Source organism: Mirounga leonina, unplaced genomic scaffold (assembly GCF_011800145.1).
Source record: "Mirounga leonina isolate KUSES-001 unplaced genomic scaffold, KU_Mleo_1.0 Mir_129, whole genome shotgun sequence".
NCBI classification, from domain to species: domain Eukaryota; kingdom Metazoa; phylum Chordata; class Mammalia; order Carnivora; family Phocidae; genus Mirounga; species Mirounga leonina.
In genome coordinates this window covers 60,072,855-60,094,810 of record NW_023270323.1, presented here as the reverse complement: position 1 = coordinate 60,094,810, position 21,956 = coordinate 60,072,855, and the positions used below count along the sequence as shown (strand labels likewise).

At 37.2% G+C, this 21,956-nt stretch overlaps 1 protein-coding gene across 4 annotated transcripts in view; it reads left to right on the top strand.

The window, feature by feature from the left end:
* TBC1D19 (TBC1 domain family member 19) overlaps positions 1–20,214 on the top strand; it is a 167,988-nt gene extending 147,774 nt beyond the window's left edge. For 2 of the 4 annotated variants that reach the window (XM_035005184.1, XM_035005181.1), the window contains 3 exons: positions 4,879–4,994; positions 9,675–9,745; positions 10,753–11,174. In XM_035005184.1, the coding sequence (XP_034861075.1) occupies positions 4,879–4,994; positions 9,675–9,745; positions 10,753–10,827 (262 nt within the window). In that variant the 3' untranslated portion in view covers positions 10,828–11,174. The other 2 variants (XM_035005183.1, XM_035005182.1) reach the window with 2 other exon arrangements.
* The last annotated feature ends 1,742 nt before the right edge of the window (positions 20,215–21,956 follow it).

Below are 21,956 nucleotides of genomic sequence, written 5' to 3'. Positions count from 1 at the left end.
CTCTCATGTCCTCTCTCTCATTCTCTAAATAAATAAAATTTTTAAAAAATAAATTAATTAATTAATTTAAAAAAAGATTCTGTTAATGATTAAGATTATAAAACAAGAATGTGGCAGAAATATTTTATATTGCACATAAGTCTTTTTTTCTTAAACTTGTAGTAAATTGGCCTCTGGTTTTACTCTTGTGCGATGAATATTTGTATATGATGAGGCTTTACTAGGATGAAGACATCTAGTTTACTGCTAGAAACTAAACTGATTTTTTCTAGCTATTTATGTACTTTAATCATGAAAAGGAACAAATTTATTTCAATGACTTATGGCAAACATTAAAATTCTTATGCAGAAGAAAGTATAAAAATTTAATTGTCAAGCTAGAAATCAATTTTTCAAAGGCTTTTATGAATTAGAACTGATACTGTTGAAGGTTTTTAATTAGAATTTAACTTCTTCAGTAGATAATAGGACTATTCAGGTTATCTATTTCTTCTTGAATAAGCTTTGTACTTTGTTCATTTAATCTAAGTTATATTTATGGACATAAAGTTATTCAAAATATTCCCTAAATATTCTTAATTAACCTTTTAATATCTAGAGAATCACAGTGACCAACACCTCTCTCATTCTTGAGATTGATATTTGTATCTTCTCTCTCTTTTTTCTTGATTGTTTGGCTAGAGCTTTATTAATTTTATTCTTCTTTGAAAGAACCATGTTTTGGTTTCTTTGATTTTCTCTATTATTCTTCTCTCTTTAACTTCATTGATTTATGTTCTTACATTTATTATTTCCTTCCTTATGTTTGCCTTAGGTCTATTTTGCTCTTGTCTTCTTGTTTAAGGTGAAAGATCATTAGTTTGAGACCTTTCTTCTTTTCTAATATAAGCAATATTATTATAAATTGCCTTCAAAGCACCACATTACCTCCACACAACAAATTTTGATATGTTGTGTTTTCATTTTCATTCAATTCACAATGTTTTTTCATTTCTTTCTTTCTTCCTTTCTTCCTTCCTTCCTTCCTTCCTTCCTTCCTTCCTTCCTTTCCTTCTTTCTTTCTTTCTACTTTCTTTCTTTCTTTCTTTCTTCTTTCTTTCTCTTTCGAGAGAAAGAGAGCATGCATGAGAGGGGGATGGAGGGGTGGGCAGAGGAAGAGAGAGAATCTCGAGCAGACTACTCCCCCGCCCCCCGAGCATGGAGCCTGATGCAGGGCTCCATCTCACAACCCTGAGATCATGACCTGAGCCAAAATCAAGAGTGAGGCACTTAACTGACTGAGCCACCCAGGCGCCCCTTGAAGTGTTTCCTAATTTCTCTTGTGACTTTCTCTTTGACCATGGGTTATATAGAAGTGTGTTGTTTAATTTCTAAATATTTGGAAAGTTATGATATCTTTCTATTATTGATTTCTATTTTAATTATGTTACAATTAGACAACATGCTTCATAAGATTTCAATTTTTTTAAATGTGTCGGAGTTTGTTATATGGCCCAGAATGTGACCTGTCTTGGTGAATATTCCAAGTACATTTGAAAGGAATTCATATTCTACTAGTGTTCAGCAGAATTTTCTGTAAATGGCAACAAAGTCAAGTTTTTGATAATGTTCAAGCCTTTACAAACTTAATTTTCTGTCTATTTTTTCTATTAATTGTTGAGCAAGAAATGGTAGTCTCCAATTATAATTGTGAATATGTCTATTTCTTCCTTCATTGCTATATATATTTTTACTTCATGCATTAGAAGCTCTGTTTTTAGAAGAACTGATCCCTTTATCATTATTTAATGTCTTTATTCCTGATAATAAATCTACTGTGTTTGATATAGCCATCCCAGCTTTCTTTCAATTACAATTTGTATGGTGTATTCTTTCTGTCCTTCTACTTTTAATGTATTGATTATTAATTTCTTTATTTTCTAAGTGCCTTTCTTGTCAAAAGTATAGTTGGGTCTTCCAGTGCAGCAATTTGTCTTTTTATTGGAGTGTTTATTCCATTTACATTTGTAATTGATTTTATTGAATTAAAGTTATATCAATTGGTACCATCTACTATCTTGGTAGACATTTTCTATGTCTTTTTTTCTTTTTTTTAAGATTTTATTTATTTACTTGACACAGAGAGAGTGAGGGAACAAGCAGGGGGAACGGCAGGAAGAGAGAGGGAGAAACAGGCTCCCTACTGAGTGGAGAGCCCAATTCGGGGCTGGTTCCCAGGACCCTGGAGATCATGACCTGAGCCAAAGGCAGCAGCTTAACCAACTGAACCACCCAGATGCCCCTATTTGTCTTTTTTTATTCTTTTTTCCCTCTTTTCCTACCTGCTTTTGAATTGAATATTTTTATTACATTTTATCTCTACTATTGGATTATTATTTATACCTTTTTTTTTATACCTTTCTTAAAACATTTTTTTGATAGATGCCTGTCTTAGTTCAGTCTGCTATAACAAATTACCATAAACTGTGTGGCTTATAAACAACAGAAACATTTCCCACAGTTCTGAAAACTGAAAGTCTAAGATCAAGGTGATAGCATGGTTGAGTTCTAGTGAGGACCCTCTTCTAGGCTGCAGACTGCCGACTTCTTATTGTATTCTCACATGGTTGGAGAGCAGAGCAGAGAAACAAGCTCTCTCATGATTCTTATGAAGGCACTAATTACCAACCCTGAAGGCTTCACCCACATAACTTCATCTCATTCCAATTACCACCCTAAGACCTTTCCTAATACCATGACACTGGGGGAGAGTTTCAACATATGAATGGAGGGGTGGGACAACAGAAACATTCAGTCCGTAACAATGTCCTGGGGTTTACAGTATACATTTTTTAATTAATCACATTCTACCTTCAAAAAAACTCCAGGCCTGGATGGCTTTACTGGTAAATTCTGCCAAACATTTCAGGAAAAAATATTCTTTCTCTCTGTCTTCAGTTCTCAGCAGTTTGATTATGATGTAGCTGGGCATGGATTTCTGTTGTGTTTTTCCTGTTTGGGGTTCTCTGAGCTTCTTGAATCTGTAAGTTTATGTCTTTTGCGAAATTTTCAACCATTATTTCTTCAAATATTTTTTTCTGCGCCATACTTATTCTCCTTTTCTTCTAGGATTCCAGTGATACAAATGTTGAAACTTTTGGTCTCATCCCAGAGGTCCCTGAAACTCTATTCATTTTATTTTCAATCCTTTTTACTCTATGGTTCTGATGAGACACTTTCTATTGATCTATATTCAAATTCACTGGCTCTTTTCTCTGTCATTACCATTTTGCTATTAGATCTATCCAATGAGGGATGTTTTTTGATTTGTTTTTGCTATTGTATTTTTCAGTTTTAAAGTTTCCATTTGGTTCTTAACAAAACTCATAGAACTGTGCGTTAATAAGGGTGAATTTTACTATCCATAAATTATACCTCAATAAACTATTTCTAAGAAACTAATTCTGCACTGTATATGGAGGGGGCACAATGTGTGGTGCTATTGTCCTAATAAGACACTATGAGAGATCCAGTAAAATGAAACTGGATGACATTAATAATTTAGACTTAAAAGTCAAATGATCTTTTTAAATTTAAAATATCTGGTGGCCAAAACTTTCTTCAGCATTTATAAACAGATATTCTAAAACCAACCAAAAAGTTTAATTTGTCAATACTACTCATTACATGTACTTTGTTATATTAGAATAATAGTTATCTAGTCTTGAGGAATTTCTGAAAACTTGGGGGTGTTTTTTGGTCTTAAAAGAATTAATACCACATCAACAATGGCAATCTCTAGGTCCCTTTCTCTTGCTTTAAGAAAATAACACAGATACTTATCTACATAATATTGTAACAGCTCCAGCAAAGAGTTTGCCTAGCACCACTCAGGGGCAGTCAAGTGATGTTTAGATGCTAATAGATAGTACAGAAGTGTGAGGGACTGGTTTCTCTCATAAGGCACCAAAGCTACAGAGTTCATTTCCTGATTTCAGAGAGAAATTATTATTGTAACATAATCTACTTGTAAATAATGGAGTTTCATATCTCTTAGGATTTTTTTTTTTTTTTTTTCAAAATCAGTTGAATTTTCTGGTTGACCTTTCAGAGTTCTGCTAACCTCCCCTTTAAAATGAAGGGTTTGAAATCAGAAATCTAGTTCTAAGGTCCTTTATAGCTTTAAAACTATTTTTCTTGGTCTTCAAAGACTCCTGCCTATTGTTTTATTTTATTCATCCTTTGTAGCTATTTGACTGAAAAATGGGATATAATTCATTGAATTGGAAAAGTATACAGCTACCAAGTACTCTTTTAAGTATTTGGAATAAAAATTCAAATAATCATGATTCAAACTATGAAGAACTGTTGACTCTTAAGACCACCTCATTGATAGCTAATTAGTTCAGACCCTGAAAAACAGAACATAGAAGTGAGTGAGTTTTCCAAAGGCTGAACTATAACATAGCAGATATAATTTTTCCTCTTAATATGTTGAGACCACTAATTTGAAGACTCATGGTTTCTCACCATTGCCCTTCTGCAGCGTTTAAGAGAGCATGTAAGAGGGCGCCTGGGTGGCTCAGATGGTTGAGCGTCTGCCTTCGGCTCAGGTCATGATCCCAGCGTCCTGCGATCGAGTCCCGCATCGGGCTCCCTGCTCCTTGGGAGCCTGCTTCTCCCTCTGCCTCTCTCTCTCTCTCTGTCTCTCATGAATAAACAAATAAAATATTAAAAAAAAAAAAAAAAGAGAGAGCATGTAAGATGTAAATGCATAGGTGATTTCTAAGCCTCACAGAGAAGTTACCCAAACAATAAATTGGTTGGCTCTTCTGATATTGCCTTTTTGTAATAAGAAAGCCACTAGTAAAATGTATTTTCTTTTTTCTTTGTTTACAGACTTCGCATATCCTTTAAATGGATGGTTCGAGCTTTCTCTGGATACTTAGCTACAGATCAACTCCTGCTTTTGTGGGACAGAATCCTAGGATACAACTCTCTGGAAATTCTTGCTGGTAATAAGTGCTTGTTTGTAAAACACACGTTTCTATAGTAAAGCCCCTTTCCTTTCTAACATTCATCATCTGTAATTGCAGTTTGAGTCTATAGTTATTTGTCGTTTTTAACTCATAAATATTTAATAGATCTATCTGCCTTAGAAAACAAGTACTGAAGGTCTGAGATCTAGATACTTATGTGTAACATCCCAACACTAGTGTATTCCTCGTCTTTCTTCTTTGCTCCCAGGGAAGTCCATTTCTCCTCCCTCGTTTCTAGTTGAGCAAGGGCTTACTATCCCTCAGCACCTGTGAGGTCCGTGTAGCATGTACACTGAAGTTCTGTTCCTGGCTCCCCAGATATCTCAGCGTCTGTTCTGTGCCCCTTCCCAACCACTGCCTAAAATCCAGACTGACACAGAGCCTCCCTACAGAATGGAAATCTTAGCTCTTTTGGACTTCAGCTTCTACTGAATTCGAAACCTTTTCCTTTTTGCTAACAGTCTCTGACTCCTGGTGATTGAGTTTCCCCTTTTAGGTATTCTCTTAAGCCAAAAAAAATTTTCATCTTTTTTCAGGAAGCCACAGATTTATCTCTTATTTATAATTAAGCAGTTCTTACAATAGATATACACACAAGACAACTGTAGGATAATACATAGGGCACAGATTTCTTATTAATTATATTATTTTGCTTCTCTTATACAAAATAGGCTCAGTTATTTTTAATCATTGGGATTATCAGGAAATTCAAATAAATAGCACAAGGTTTTCACAACAATGAGTGGAGAGCAGAAAAGTTGGCAGAATGCTGGGTCCAACCTTCTCCAGTTGTGTAATATTGAATAAATTATTTGACCTGCGTGAGAACTTCGTTTCCTTACCTTATACTGATAGCATTGTGAAGACACCTCTCTGGGTTTGTGGAAATAATGCTTAATTGAAGAAGACCCTTTTCTTGCAGAAGGTTGTTTAGGTACCATATTAAAATATTCTTGAATGCTGAGAGGTCTAGAGTAATTGTATGGCATTTCAAAAAGGAAAATTACAGTAATAATAAAGTGCCATGAAGATAAACATCACCCTTGGTGTAATCAGAGATCCCACTTACTGATGTTAACAATTCCTACTACCTTTCTATCTCAATTGGGTTTTAAGCCCACACAGATATGACTTAGGAAAGAAGGGTCTGCCCTCATTTCCCTTGGCTGAATGGCAGTGATACTTATAATCTAGAAGTAGAGGAATTCTTTGACTTCTTTTAGATGTTTCTGATAGGCAGTTCTCATCCTCTGCTTGAACTCTCAGTGTTGGAGTCCTTGTCTGACAACATAGCTTATTTCACTTCTGGACAATATACCTTGTTAAAATGAACTCCTGTTACACCATGGTCATCATCATGTTTTTTCTACTCTTGCCTTTCCCCAAAGCTTCTACTTTCCAGGCTAAGAAGCCTTGTTTTCTGCTACCATTTCTCAGGCAACGGGATTTTAGACTTTCCAGCAAATAAACCTCTTCTGGGTGTGTCATAAATTTTGAAGAGTGTTGTGTATAGCTTTTTGTATTATTTCAAAAAGATATTAGAGCATGTTAAAGAAGGGGGTTAGGTATAAGAAAGTAATAATTAGGATTTTTCAAAACAGAATGGGCTTTTAACTGTCACCCAAAGGTTAAGAGGTTTTCTACTGTGAAAGAAATGTTGAATTGGAAGACCTTCAAGACCGCTTCCAATTTAAATTTTCTCATTTTGTGACTTAAAACCCCCCAGCAAACTCAAGTGAGAGAGAAATAAGTGAATGTTGAATAATGCATTTGCTCTAAACTAGGCACTCTGCTGTGAGCTCAATGCATTAATAAAAATGTCACTGGTGTATAGGTAGAAATGCAGTCTGCACGGCAGCATCCGTCCGCTTTCCCTGAGTGCTTTTTTAAATCATCAGAGAAGAATTATAGAACATCTAGAAATGGAACTAGACTGGTGGGAACTACCCTACTGTGAATCCAGATAAGGAGCCACGGAGTAGACCATTTCGTGTAGGCATACCCGAATTAGTTTTTATTATTTCAGACATTTTTTGGAATGGATATTTTGGAACCACCTTTTTTGCTCAAGTTAGTCATTATATAGCCTTTAGAAATTGTTAGTAAATATTACTGGCTTTAAGTTTGAATTAATTAGGGTCTTTTGAAAAACAGTTTAAAGCGTAAGTGTCTTAATGCTTATGATAGAGTTGCTTAGAATTAAAGCAATGAGAATAGCTTAAAAGATGACAGGTAAATATTAGAGTTTCTATATTAACCGTGAAGCATGATTGCAGTTGAGAATATCCCGAAGTGGAGATCTTTACTCCTTGGCAAACAAACGTGTTCTGTGGAAGGGCTGGGCAAATCAAACATGAAGCAGACACAAAGGAACTTCTGTGATGTGACACCAAGATAAATAAAGGTTATGAGCACATAAGCACTTGGGATGCTGAGGTCAGTTAGTGAACTGATCTTTTTTTCCCCCTCTTATCTACCTTTGGAAAAACAATTTCCCGCCATGTAAAACTCTTTCCTGCTAGAGCAGAAAATTTGGCCATCCTGTCAAGCTTTCACCAACTCTATTAAATTATACACAAAAAAGGAAGTAGCAGTCACATTCCTTAGCTTCCCAAATGTCCCCATTGTCAAAATGATTCCAGATTTTAAAAATCTATAAAGAAGTTGCTGGTCCACAGTTCTTTTCTTTGATATTCTTATAAATTTAGAAGCTTAGTGACTTTAAAGTACTTAAGTTTTCTCCTTTTTTGTTAAAAGGTAAATTTTTTGTCCCTGATCTCTTGTATCCCTTGTTACATATTAAATAATCCCAGCTGATTTGACTTTTTAAATTTTATTTTACCAGTACCATCTTTTTTTTCCCTCAGAGTTCTCCTGTCTAACTAGTTGCAATGCTTTTTTTTTTTGCTAGACTGCCCAAAATCTGTTGTACCCTAGAAAAGTGCCTGTGTTTCCCAGTCTGGTGTGGTTGCACTCAGTGTCTGTCTGGGGAAATTAAGAGGTCTGGATGCTGACTTCTCCTCAGGCACAACCACCTACCTGTCAGAGCCCAGGATCACCATAGCATCATGCTTCAGGCCATCTCTGGAAAACCATTCTGAAGGACAGCAGAGATGACGATTCATAGGAAAGCACCCAGATTTTCATGTCAGGGAAGAGTCATTACTACTTACCTTCAATCTCAATAAAGTCATCACAGAGTGAATGGTTAGATGCTCAGGCTCCAGAGCCAGGTTAAGTTTTCACTCTACTGTTTTGTACCTGTGGGACTCCGAACATGTCCTCCAAACTCATTGGGCCTCAGTTTCCATCTTCATATAATGGGGCTAGCAGTGGTACTTAACTCATAGAGTTGATGTGAATTATCATTGGTGTTATTATTATTCCTATAGTAAAAATGTATTTAAAGATATTTGTATTAGCTATGCCAAATACTTAGGAGCCAGTCTTCCAAATAATTTTGGAGATTCCTTACCATTTATTTCCTAAATTTCAAGGACTTACTGGATGGGGAGGAAACTACCACCACTGGTGATAAAAAAGAAAAAACAAGGGAGAAGTCAAGAGTCATCTTTAGGCAGCACCACCTCCTTGTCAGGGTACCTGCCTCTTATTCGGGTCCTTTCGCTGTTCACGATGATGCATTCCCTCGCGTGGGGTTTTATGACAGATTATATAATAAGACGGATTACATGTTAGCATTACTTTCTTGTCATATGCATATGATTGATAGAAACAAAAATCCAAATGTTGCTGTCTACTACATGTACATTATTGACCCTTAAGGTGTCCTAGAATTTTTTTTCAAAGTTTCAACTTCTTTTTCCTATAGCCAACATTAATGTAAATTTCAGGATCAGTCCACAGCAGCTCTCCCCACAGGCCTATCCATTTATGACACTCTAGGAAAGTCAATGCTGAATATAAAAGTATAAATACAACAAAATACTAGAAAAATATATATTTTTTAAGATTTTATTTATTTATTTGATAGAGATAGAGGGAGAGCACAAGCAGGGGGAGTGGCAGGCAGAGGGAGAGGGAGAAGCAGGCTCCCTGCTGAGGAAGGAGCCCAAGTGGGGCTCAATTCCAGGACCCTGGGATCATGACCTGAGCTGAAGGCAGCCGCTTAACCAACTGAGCCACCCAGGTGCCCCTAGAAAAATATTTTTTAAGAAAAGTCTTTATTGCACATGTCTATCAGGATACCTCTTGATAGATACGAAACATGATCTGATAAATTTGCAAATACAGTCTCCATATAACTTTTCAGAATCCTGTTGCATTAGTAAGAAATACCTGCATTAAAATAAACCTTTATTTGTCTGTATTTATTATATTTGTTATATATTTCTTTATATTTAAGAACTTACGGCTTAAGTCATAGGTAGGAAAGAAGCAATTTATAAAATGGCTCTTTTAAGACCACTGAATTTTCCTTTTTCCCAAACCTGTGGGATTCGGTTTATCTAGCCATCGGGCACTCCGTCCTCCGGAGCAGACGGTTTCCGTTCATCGCAAGGCCTTAACTCAGAATGCATGCGGACAGTCATGTAAAGTGCGAGCTCTGAGCCCTCCTGGGGGTGTGGGCATAGCAGTCAATGTGTCAGGCTGATGGGTAGGCCAGCAGTTGAAATAGTGTGCGTTCTTTTCCAGTGCTGGCAGCAGCTGTGTTTGCTTTCCGAGCAGTGAACCTGATGGAGGTGACATCACTGGCTGCAGCCGAAGTAAGGATAAGTTTCACTCGGCGGGGCTGGGAATAGTTCCTGAGAGATTGCCAGGCCTGGGCCCTGTAGTCTCAGATGCATAGGATACACATTACTCATCGCCTAATTTTTTAACTCGGGTAAAACCTGTAAGTTTCAAGCTAAGTAATATTAAGTACTCAAGATTCCTTAATCAGTTGAAGACAATCTTCTTGTGAAGGAATCACAAACAAGATTGTTATAGGAAACCATTATAACCATTATGGGGGAAACAAGATACCCAGGAATTTTAGTAGCAGCTATTGGGGCTTGGGTTGCATTTTCTGGTTATTGTTCACATCGTGTATTCTGCTAGAACAAGGAAAAACGAGTTGAGAGAGTTAAAGAGCATGCATTCAGATGATACAGTAAAGATACAAGGTTTTTTGGTTATTTTTAATAATGGATTAATTCTTTAAAGCTGGTTTCTTTTCAATAGTATAATTTATACCTGAAACGTAGTTCAGTTAAGTAGTGGCTTACCATATTACTCTATTTGTTATCTCTCATAGAAATTTAAATTTTACCCTTAAAATAGCTGCCTACATTCTTTGTTTAAAGGGAAGAGGATGTTTATGCATCTTGCAATTGAATAAACATCAGTTCCATCTCAAAATGATTTCCTGAAGCCAGATACTCCGTATACTAGAATAACGGGACCAGGATTCGTAATGTACGTTTATTTATAGAAGCAAGTTGAAATGTTAGACCTCTTATAAACTCCTGCTACCTTGTATATTTGAAGAAGGCTCAAGGCAAAAGTCCAGGTTACTTTCTACTGCACGTTTTAGTATTTTGCACATGTTCTAACATTAAGATGTTCAGAAAAGAGAAGGGAGGTTGTAGCTTCAGTGCAGATTTAGGACACACGTGAAGATCTTAGAGAAGGTGTCAATGCCAGACTTACATTGCAGTGGTGTTTCTGTTGTGGCTTCCTTTGCCCATTAGAATACTGATATTAATAATATTTTCTGGTTTTTTTGTTTCAGGCAGTTCTTGCTGACCTTTCTACTTTAAAAGTTATGCCTCTTCTTCAAATTTTTCTGTTTGCTACTGTCACCTGATCTTCTTCAAGGTCACTGACAACACATCTAGTTTTTCATTAGAAAATAATCATGAACTATGCAAACTCTGCATAAAACCAAAATGAAACTTTGCATATAAGCCAATAAAGATCATGTTCCCTCTTCAGTTAAACCTAAGTAGTTTTTCACTTTTTGAAACAGTAACTCCGCACACCAAATATTGCACTGCATGCTGCTGATTTTCAAGAGAGAAGCAATAGACATAACTTCTGCTAAATTGAGCATACTATATATATACTCCTGACTTGTAAAAGGCATGTAACAATATATGCAATAAGAACTCAAGATACTGTAATAAACTTGAGGTAATGTAGCCTCTGGGACAATTTTCTTCTGCCAGTTTGCAAATTTATCTCTAGATAATGTATCATTTTGTCTTGTAAATTGCTCTTCACTCAGAGCCACGGGTGGCGTAGAAAGTGGGAAGATTTGAAAAAGGTAATGGAATTCAAATGTACTTTGGGGTTCTTAACGACTTTTCTCTCACCGGACATCTTCTAGATCCCCGTCCACTTTATTTCTCCCTGAAAGGTCTCAATGGGGCAGGTCAAATACAGTTGTCTCCATCTGACAGTGTTTTCTTCATCACTTTCCGAAAAAAGAAAATTACAGAGTGATCTCTTCAAACTTCTCAACCTTCCACCTCTTGATTAGAAGACTTGCTGCCAGAGTCTGTTACTTTGGAAGAATGCAAAGAGGACATCCACGGATTCAATGAAGGGAATGAAAAATCAAAGGCATATCCGCTTTTGCTGTATCTTGGTTTAACAAGATTTACTTCCAGGGCAGAGCAGCTGAGAAACTAGCAGGAGGTACGATAAGACATTCATTTTAGAAGTGAAGACATTATGCTGGGCATCAGTCTTATTTTGGTCTTTTTTGTAAGTGAAGGGTTTTATTTTATATCACTTCCTAAAGACCTACCATTTCTGTAATTCGGAATGATAGAATGTGAAAAAAAAAAAAGTCAAAATTTCAACACAACCTCGAATCAAGAGATTGATGCTCTTACTGAATGCCTAGAATTGTATTAAGTTTTGTCCAGATGTATTTTCTGAGTCTTTTATTTGAAGAGTATATATAAATTAGGAAATGTCTGAGGTTTAGCACAAGACTGCAAGTGTGATGGAGTTTGATAGAATTAGTTCTTAATTTGAAAATCTTTATGCTTTATTCATCAGGTGCTTATTGAAAACAAAATAATTTATTATTCAGTGATTGATTCTTGAGAAACCCCATTTCATTGCTTTTGAAAGTGATTCAGTTATAATCATATGCTTTGCCATTTGAGTGTGTGCAAATGCACATTCATCATGAAGATAAGCACACATCTTTGACTACTATCTCCCTTTCTTCCCTGTTAGAGTTTTAAATGATTAAGGTCAACTGTGTACAGCTACTTTAAGAGAATATTCATAAGCCTTTTTCAAAACAGAAATGTAGTGGTGTAGTAGAAAAACTCTAGACTGAGTTCTTGTCCTAGCAGTGAGTCCCTAGATAATTTAATCTCTCTTATCTGTAATTGAGGGGGTGGAGGGTATGAGGGGCAGGCAATAGGAAATTACTGTACTTGTTCTTGTTTACCTTACCAGGTTGAGTAAGACTAAATGAGAAGATATATTTGAAAGTGATTGATTTTTAACTGCAAAGCACCAAGCAAATATAAGATGTTGTTGCTATTAATTTTAAATATGACATTTTAAGGCCAAATGGTAGAAGATACATATGAAGAATGCTTAACTTCATTAACATCTGATTGACTTTATTTGATAATTTGAGACTGTGACTATAAAAAATGAAATCTGGAACATGGCAGAGCAGACCCTTTCATCTGAAACGGGTGCCTCCAGCCAGCAGAGCTGAATCTGAACCCCAAAGGTTCACATTTTGCTACACATTTTGCTGCCGTCACAAGCCCCTCTCGGCTGTGCTTAGCTGCTTGTGGAAAATAGCGCATCAAGGGCATTTGGGCTGTGTTGCCCCCTCTGCCTCTCACAGCACTCCTTACACTGCCCCTCTTGGCTTCCTTCCTCCTGTGTCCTCCTACGCCACCTCCTCCCAACCCCCGAAGCCCCCACATATGCTCTGCTAGTGGTCACAAGGACCCGAGTGACCAGTGTTAACCAGGTAATCTTTCTATCTGCAGCATTCACACTGATGGCGAAATAAGCTAGTAGGCAAATTGTATTCGGCTCTCCTGGACTTCAGTTCACCCACTAATGTAACATGTATGACTTTATATGATGGAAGAGTTTATTGAACAGTCTCTCTGATAGAACATTTTGGTAGTGCAGCACTCTGGCTAATTGCAATTTCCAGCTGGTCTTAGCAGCATAGCACCCTCTTACACTCAGCAGGTATTCTCTCTTCCTATTTCATAGAGAAAATAAAGACCATTAAGGTTGAACCCCCTCAGCCTTCTGCTTCAAACTTAGCTTTATTCTCCCTATACTCATCTCCTTCCTTCTACTCTCCAGAAGTGTCTAGTCTATTCCTACAGCTCTCTAAATACAGGCTCGGTTTTTCACTTCCATGCTTAAGAATTCAACAACACCCTATTGCTTCAAGGATGAAGTCTGGGCTGTGTAGCATAGCAGGAACAATTCTCCACAGCTTGGTCTTTCCATTCCTGGGCCCCCACTCTGATCCATTATCCTACACTTCAGTGTCACCAGGTTACTTGCTCATCTTCAACCAGCTGTGGCCATGCCCTTTGTCTCTGCCAGAAGGACCTCCATATTTCAAGGCCCAACTAAAAAAAATCTCTCTTGTGAAGACACCCTGGAGTCTGTATTTTGGAATAATTACGCCCTTCTCTTTGTTCTCATAAAACTGCTCATCCACTAATATGGGTGCTAAGAATATTGAGTGACAGTTTTTTGTACGCATGTTGATTCTCACGTCACTTATTCTGAAGTCAGTATTCATTGACTGGTCCTAAGTATGGAGGATGAAAAAAGAATTTGTCTGTTGTGTTTGTATCCCCTGACTTATTCTAAAAATTGTTGGGATCTGCTTTTCTTAAAACATAATTCCTCCTAAGTATCTACTAGTCTCCCTTCTTCCACAAAGGCTCTAATTTTTATTTGGAGATTTCCCCCCGCCCTAGCACCATATGCTTCAGATGAGGCTGACTCCACCCCAGGACCTCTGGTCCCGGTCAAGCCAGTCACCATGTACCATCCCTCTTGGCCGCAGGGATTGCTTCAGGATCAGTGCAAAAATCTAAGACCAATGAGGACCAATGAAACGTGATTACAAGACTTTGGTTTAATCTTTTGGGACAGCTGGGTATCAAAAAGAGAGGATATAAGGTCTACAGCTGCAGCCTAGAAATCGAAAGCATGAAAAGCTGCTCTGTTGACCTTGTTGATCCCCCAGTCACATTCCACCAACCTGCCCCTGGACTGTTTCGTTACCTGAGCCAAAAGATTCTTTTTACAACAGAAAGGATCCTAACTGAAGGTGCAGTTATTTTACCTTTTAGATGGCCCACTACAACATGAGTATCATTACGTGGTACAGGATTCCTGTCTACACACTGCTTAAACTGGAGGAATCTTTTTTTAACTTTTTTTCAGTCAAGACACACCATGACCTTACAAGGATAAATTCTATGTTCCAGACCTACTGAGCCACCTGAAGTACCTTAAACACACAGTATGTCTCTCAACTTTGGCCCTTTGCCCATATAGCACCTCTGCTTAGAATGCCTTCTCTTCCCTCTTTACTGAACTCTTGCTTGTACCTCAAAACCCAACTCAGGCGTTGCATCATCAGGGAAGACTGCTTTCTTATGAATTCTCCTCATACATAAGTTATATCATAATCATATGTTAGCTTGTCTTTCTTCCACTAGACTATAACTCCTTAAGGGCCAAAATGGTTTCTTTTTCAGTTTTATATCTCTAGAACTGGCATTGTGCTTGCCCCATAGTGGGCTTTAATAAATGTTTGTTGAATGAACAGATGAAATCATGTAACCTAATTCACTCATTTTACTGATAAGGAAACTTGCCCAGTTCAGAGTAACAACTTAACTTGTTCAGTGTCACACGACTACTTTACCCACTAAGTTGACTTGTGGAGTTGCCTCCACAGGGAGAATATCTTCCCTTCCAAAAGAAAAGAATATCTCGAGAGAAAAAAACACTTCATAACATTATAAGCACTTCATAACTTTAGAAACACTTCATTTTTGCATTTAAATCCACTTTACTAAGGTATAATTTATGTACAGTAAAATGTATGCATTTTAATTTTACAGTTCTATAAGGTTTAACACACGTATAGACCCATATCACCATCACCACCACAATCACTTGTAGTATACGACATTTCCATTATCTGAAACAATTCTCTTTAAAGCCTGTTCCCATTTGATCTCCCATTCAGGCAACCACTCATCTGCTCTGTCTCTAAAGTTTAGATTGGTCCTTTCTAGAGGTGCATGTAAATGGCACCCCACATATGTACTCTTTTTTGTCTGGTTTTTTTTGCTCAACATAATGTTAGAGATCCATCCATGTTGTGTGATTAGTTGTCCATTCCTTTTTATTACTGAGCAGTATTTCATTGAATGACTATTTCATACAGTTTGTTTATCCATCATTGTTAAGGGCATCCATGTCCTCATATCTTGGTGTATTATGGACACAGCCACTATAAACATTTGTGCGCAAGCCTTTATGTGGACGTAGATCGTCCTTTCTTTTGAGTAAATACATAGGAGTAGACTTGCTGAGTCATACGTGAGCATAAATTTAACTCTCTAAGAAACCTCTAAACTCTCTTCTGAAGTGGTTCTACCATTTTACATTCCTACCAGCAGTGTGTAAGAGTTCTAATTGCACCAAATCCTCACCAACACTTGGTATTACCATGTTGATCATTCCAACAGGTGGTTTTACTTTGCATTTCCCTGATTACTAATGATGTTGAGCATCTTTTCATGCTTATTTGCCATGTATACATATTCTTTTTAAAAAAATATTCAAATATCTTGCCCATTTTTAATTATCTTAAGTTGTAAGAATTTCTTATTCTGGATACATTTACGTCTTGTAACATTTTCTCCCATCCTGTGGCTTATCTCTTAATTTTCTTAAGTATCTTTTAAAGAGCAAAATTTTTAATTTTATTGGATCAGTTTATCTTTTTTCTTTTATGGCTCATGTTTTTTGTGTCCTATCTAAGAAATTTTTCCATAACTGAAGGTCACAAAGATTTTTTTCCTATGTTTTCTTCTAGAACCTTTATAGCTTTAGCTCTTACATTTAGGCCTATAATCCTTTTTTTAAGTTAATTTTGTGTATAGTACAAGAGTTAAGGATTGAGGGTCATGTTTTTGCATATGGATATGCAGTTGTCCCAGCACTATTTGCTAAAACAAAACATAACAAAACAAAAACACACACACACACACACAAAACTATCCCTTTTATGTCAGCACCTCTGTATAAAATCAGTTGATCATATATCTGTGGGTTTATTTCTGGACCCTATTCTGTTCCATGGATTTATGTCTATTCTTCTCCAATACCACACTGTGTTAATTTTGCACCTTTAGAGTAAATCTTGAAATCAGGTAGTTTAAGTCCTCTAATTTTGTTTCCTATGTCAAAATTATTTTGGCTATTCTAAGTTCTTTGCATTTCTAAATAACTTTTAGAACCAGCTTTTCCACTTGGTACCAAAAATTTTTTAAAAGATGCTGGGATTTTTATTGAAATAGCATTGAATCTATAAATCCATTGGAGACAATTGATACTTTAACAATATTGAGCCTACCAGTCCATGAACATGAGATACCTTTCCATTTAGTTACGTCTTCTTTAATTCCATTCAGTAATATTTTGTAGTCCTCCATGTAGAGCTCCTGTACATACTTTGTTAAAATATCCTTAATTCTTTCACATTTTTATGCTATTATAAATGGTATTTTTAATTTCACTTTCCAATGGTTTGCTAATATATAGAAACACAATTCATTTTTCAATATTGACCTTGTATCCTGAGACCTTGCTAAACTTAACCATTCCTAATACCCCTTTTTGTAGCCTCCCTAAGATTTTCTACATATATGATATGTCGTCTAAAAATAAAGACAATTTTACATTTTTTTCAAATCTATATGTTTTTTTAATTCATTGACTAGAACTTGCAATAGAATATAGAAGTGTTGCAGTTCACCTAATTTTAAATTAAGTGTACTTCTTTCTTGAATAAGTGCAATAAATATTTTAAATATACACCAGTGTAATAGTTCGGTCAATTTAGGAATAAAACAGTGGGAGGAAATGAAACATTCAGAATGAGGTGGGGAGACATACTGATACACAGTGAAGATAAATTTGGTCAGTTGTATGTTGCTGATGGTCCAGATGTCTTCTTCAAATTATTCCTTTTAACTTAAGCAATTGACTTCAGGTATTATCAATGTCTTTCTTATGTTAACTAGGCGATTGTTTTTGTATTACTTCTTCAATTTCTCTTTATCCTTAAAACTTTGTTTTTAGATAATATGGTGTGTATATATTTATTCAACAAACACAAGGTATTCTGCTGAGCACTCAATGTTTATACGTATTTGTATGTTCACTTTCTTAGTAACAAATGTGGTAAGAGACAGAACTTCTTATATAAATAGAATACTAACCCCTCTTTTTGCAAGCAGTGGTGCCTTGCCTCCTGTGGTAGGAAGAATAATGGTCCCCCATTAAAAGTTCGTGTCCCAGTCCCTGAACCCAGTGAATATTACATGACAAAAGGCACTTTGCTTCTGTGATTACATTAGATTTTGAGATAGCGAGATTATCTTGGATTGTCAGGTGGGTCCCGTGTAATGACGAGGGTCCTTATCAGGGAAAGAGGGAGGCAGGCAGGAGTGTCAGCGTCAGGCAAGGATTGGAAGATGTACTACTGGCTTTGAAAGTGGAGGAAGGAATGCAGGTCGTTCTAGTAGTTGGAGGAGTCAAGGGAACGGATTCTCCCCTACGGCCTTTAGGAGGAATCCAGCCCTGTTGACACCTTGATTTTCGGGCTTCCGGCCTCCAGAACTGTAAGATAGTAACTTTGTGTTGCTTGAAGCCACTTAGCGTATGGCGATTTGTTGCAGCAACGACAGGAAATCAGTCCACCTCCTCTCAGATAAATTAGATTTCCTGTATCAACTGTGACATATGATAGTAAGTTCACATTGCTTCAGTTCTCTTACCTATAAAATAGATGATTCTACCTGTCCAGTGTCTCCCGTGGGGTTTTTATAATGATCAAATAAGATAAAATGTGTAAAAGTATTTTGAAGACAACCTTCTGCGCTGGTACTGACAGGGAAAAGGCCCCACAAAGTTGGGCTATTTTAAGACAAGCGTTAACAGAGGAAGAGAAGTGTTGGGGGAAATGTATTGCCAAGTCCTAATGTTTCCTTCCATGTGGACGTTGTTCACTGGTGTAATGTTCCTCACTCCCTCCCCCCGTGGACAGGAGTAAATTATATTATTGATGAGGTTGGGATCAGTGAGTGGGCATATAAAGCCAACTCCTTTCTCACATATTTCTCTTGGGATCCAACAACCCAAAGCACGCGTATGTTCTGTACTGCTCCTCCACACCCTGGCTTTAGAAAGTTTGGATCCCAGGGTATGGAGGGGCGGGAGTGGTGGCAGGAGGGGGTGGCTACAGTTGTTCAGTGCATCACTGAGTGCACAAGTTTTGAAAAACCTGTCCTTGCTGCAAAATTAAGTCACACTCCCTGAGATTAACTTTATCAGCAAGATAGATGATATATCATTTTCATAAGCTTTCATTTGCCAAGGTTTTAATTTTATCTCTCAAGTACTCAGAGCTCAGGCAGGAAAACAGGTGCTGTTTCTTGGATCTCCAAGCCTTATTCACCTGGGCCAGAAAGTTAAGGGTTGCAAGGAAGAAATTACAACGATGGGTCATGGAATATAAGCTAGAAAAGAAGAGAAATGAAGGATAACTAGGGGGTGATGATAGATATGGATCAAGAGGGGTGAGAGGATTAAAGGTAAAAACAAAAAAGTTAAAAAGCATTTTTGAAGGCAGAGTACTTCAGCAAGTAACTTGGAAGGATAATGTTTGTAACCAGAATGGGATATTTGCATTTGAAATTTTGAGCTTGGTGCCATTTTTGTTGATGCCAAAATCTAAGGCATGGTGGATAGCAGACATAGAGTAGAGGAGAACATCATTGAAAATATGAGGAAGTCAAGAAACCAAGAGTCCATGGTGTTGGAGGAATCATCCGTATAAATATTGAAGTCACCCAGGAGGATGACAGAAGTAGGGGAGAAGAAGAAAACAGACTTGCAAGTTAGTTTTTCTGAGAATCAGAAGGAAAGACTCCGAAGCTACTAGTTAGTAACTGTAACTTGGAGGAGGAAGAGTGCTGTGACCAGATGGTGTGAGCCTCAAAGGAGCAGAAGGGGTTTGCAAGAGGGAAGGGGGAGTAAAACTCAAATTGGCATTGCCGAGTAAGGCTGGTGCTGAATCATTTTGCATGTAAGAGAAAAGAAATAATCCATTCAAGAGAGCGGCAAAGAAACCGTGTCCCCAGGATACAGCCTGCTTTTAGTTAAGCAAAGAGGTGAAGAGAACTTTCCGAGAAGAGGTTGAAAAATACAGTTTATTGATCTCACATTGGGAATTCCAAGAGACAAAAGGAAATGCTTTCCTAGGGAGGGGAATGAAAAGTGGGGTGGGGATTAGGTCCGATTAAAGGAAAGAAGTTTGGATAATTGATGACTGAGAAGCTTGGAATTCTGATGGAGAGTGGGATAAACAGGGATGTGTGGATGGGCTGGTCCTCTCAGAGGTGACTGAACCATCAGTTCTACTGCTGTGGTCCAGACTACTCTTGTTGGGACAGCTGCTCCCTCCAGCACCCTGAGGCTGGCATGGTCTAATTATAGTCAGCTGCCTTTTCAGACAGCAGTTGTGGTTTTCTCTAAGAGAGCACTGCACTAGTTTGTTGACTTAGCTATTTTTCCCCCCACCCAGTGAATTTAGTTTTCCTCTCTCTCTTTTGGCTTTTTTGCCTATTCATTATTTCAACTTACTCATGGCTTGGGGAGAGACTATTTTCTTTGCTCAGACAAAAGGATCCCTCCTTTATAAATGGAATCACTGCAAAGTTTTCATAAAATATAGAAAGCAGCAAATTAATACACAACTTAATTTGCACCCATAGCATGTACAGTGATGGACTGACCCAGAGACAGAGAGAGAGAATGAATGAATGAATGAATGAATGAATGGGGAATAGAATGTCAATGGTAAGACTATATGGAGAAACAGGCAGGTTTTTCTCTTTCTCTCTGTCACCTTTCAAAGGACTGTGTGCCTTACTTTCAAAAAAGGGCACACAAATTTTTTGTGTTGTTGGGCAGCCTCCCCTAGTGTAGGAGAAAAGTGACTGAATGATTATTTCATGTATGAGAGCCTAAAACAAATAAAAAGACTTGAATACATGTATGGAAAGAAATATTTGGATCAGTGGACACGCTGATAGAACACCAACTCTGTCAGAGGTCTGATATTGCCAGGCTGCTGGCAAACTACAGAAATGTAAGGGGGCAGTATACGAGGAACAGGAGCTCCCCTGGACAGAAGGCCAACCCTGGACTTCAGCCCCGGGATAAGGTCAGTGGACTCACCTGTTGAGTAGGAACAACACCCTTCCTCTAAGGAACCACCAGACACCTATTCCATGTGAGGGAGATGGTTGGAAGAGACAGGAAGAGTTCCTATACCTGTGCATAGGGAACCATGCATCTTAGTAATTCCTGTGCTAGACACAGAGGGAACAGTCACCACTGTTGAAAGCAAATATTTTCACAGTATCTCGTCTTTTTGTTTATACTCTATTAGACATTGACTTGAAACCCAGCTCCAACATTTGCTAGCTCTGCAAGCTTGGTAAAATTACCTCATCTTTACAAGCCTTAATTTCTTCATCTGTAAAATGCTAATCAGTGCCAAATAGGGCATATAGTATAAATTTCCCACTAAGCACTGTTTTAGCTGCATTCCAAAATTTCCATGTACTGTGTTTTCATTTAGTTCAAATACTATCTAATTTCCCTGTTTGATTTATTCTTTGATTCAGTGTGTTAGTTTCCAAATAGTTCAAGTTTCCTCTAGTTATCTTTGCTATTGATTTCTACTATAATTCCATTGTCATCAGAGAACATACTTTATGTGGCTGGAGTCCTTTTAAATCTGTGGAGACTTGTTAGCAGGCCCAAGATATATTCTGTATTCATAAGAATTCTGTGTGCACTTGAAATGAATGTGTATTTTGCTGTCTTTGGAGAAAGTGTAAGACACATCATAAACTTGGTTTTAAAACCAAGAAGTCCCATTTTGTGCAGAACAGCAAGGTCAAGGATAGTGCGATACTACTGTAGGAAACATGCAAAATAGAAGAGCGTGGACCAACATCTTTAAAGTGCTGCAAAAACATATTGTCAATCTAGAATTCTTTACCCAGTGAAAATATCTCTCAAAAATGAATGGGGAAATAGATTCTCTTTCACACATTGAAAAGCTGAAAATACTCATCACCAAGCAGACATGCCTTAAAAGAAATGGTAAAGGAAGTCTTCAAACAGAAGAAAAATGGCATCAGAAGGAAATCTGGATCTATACCAAGGAATGAAGAGCCCTGGAAGTAATAATCATGTGAATAAATATAAAAACTTCTTTCTTAGTACTTAAATTCATTTTAAAAATAAACCATGTAGGGGCGCCTGGCTGGCTCAGTCAGAAGAGCTCATGACTCTTGACCTCGGGGTCATGAGTTCAAGCCCCATGTTGGGTGTAGAGATTACTTAAATAAATAAATAAACTTAAAAAAATAAACCATGTAAAGCAAAAATAATAACAATAACTCATGAGGTTTATATAGAAGTAGAAGTGAATATGTGACAAGAGTAGCACAATAGCCAAGTAGGGTAGAAATATATTTCTGTATATTATAAGGTTCTGTACATGAGTGGCATGTCATCACTTGAAGGTACACTGTAATAAGTTAAAGATGTATATAAAAACTCACTCGAATAAAATCACCAGGATATAATGAA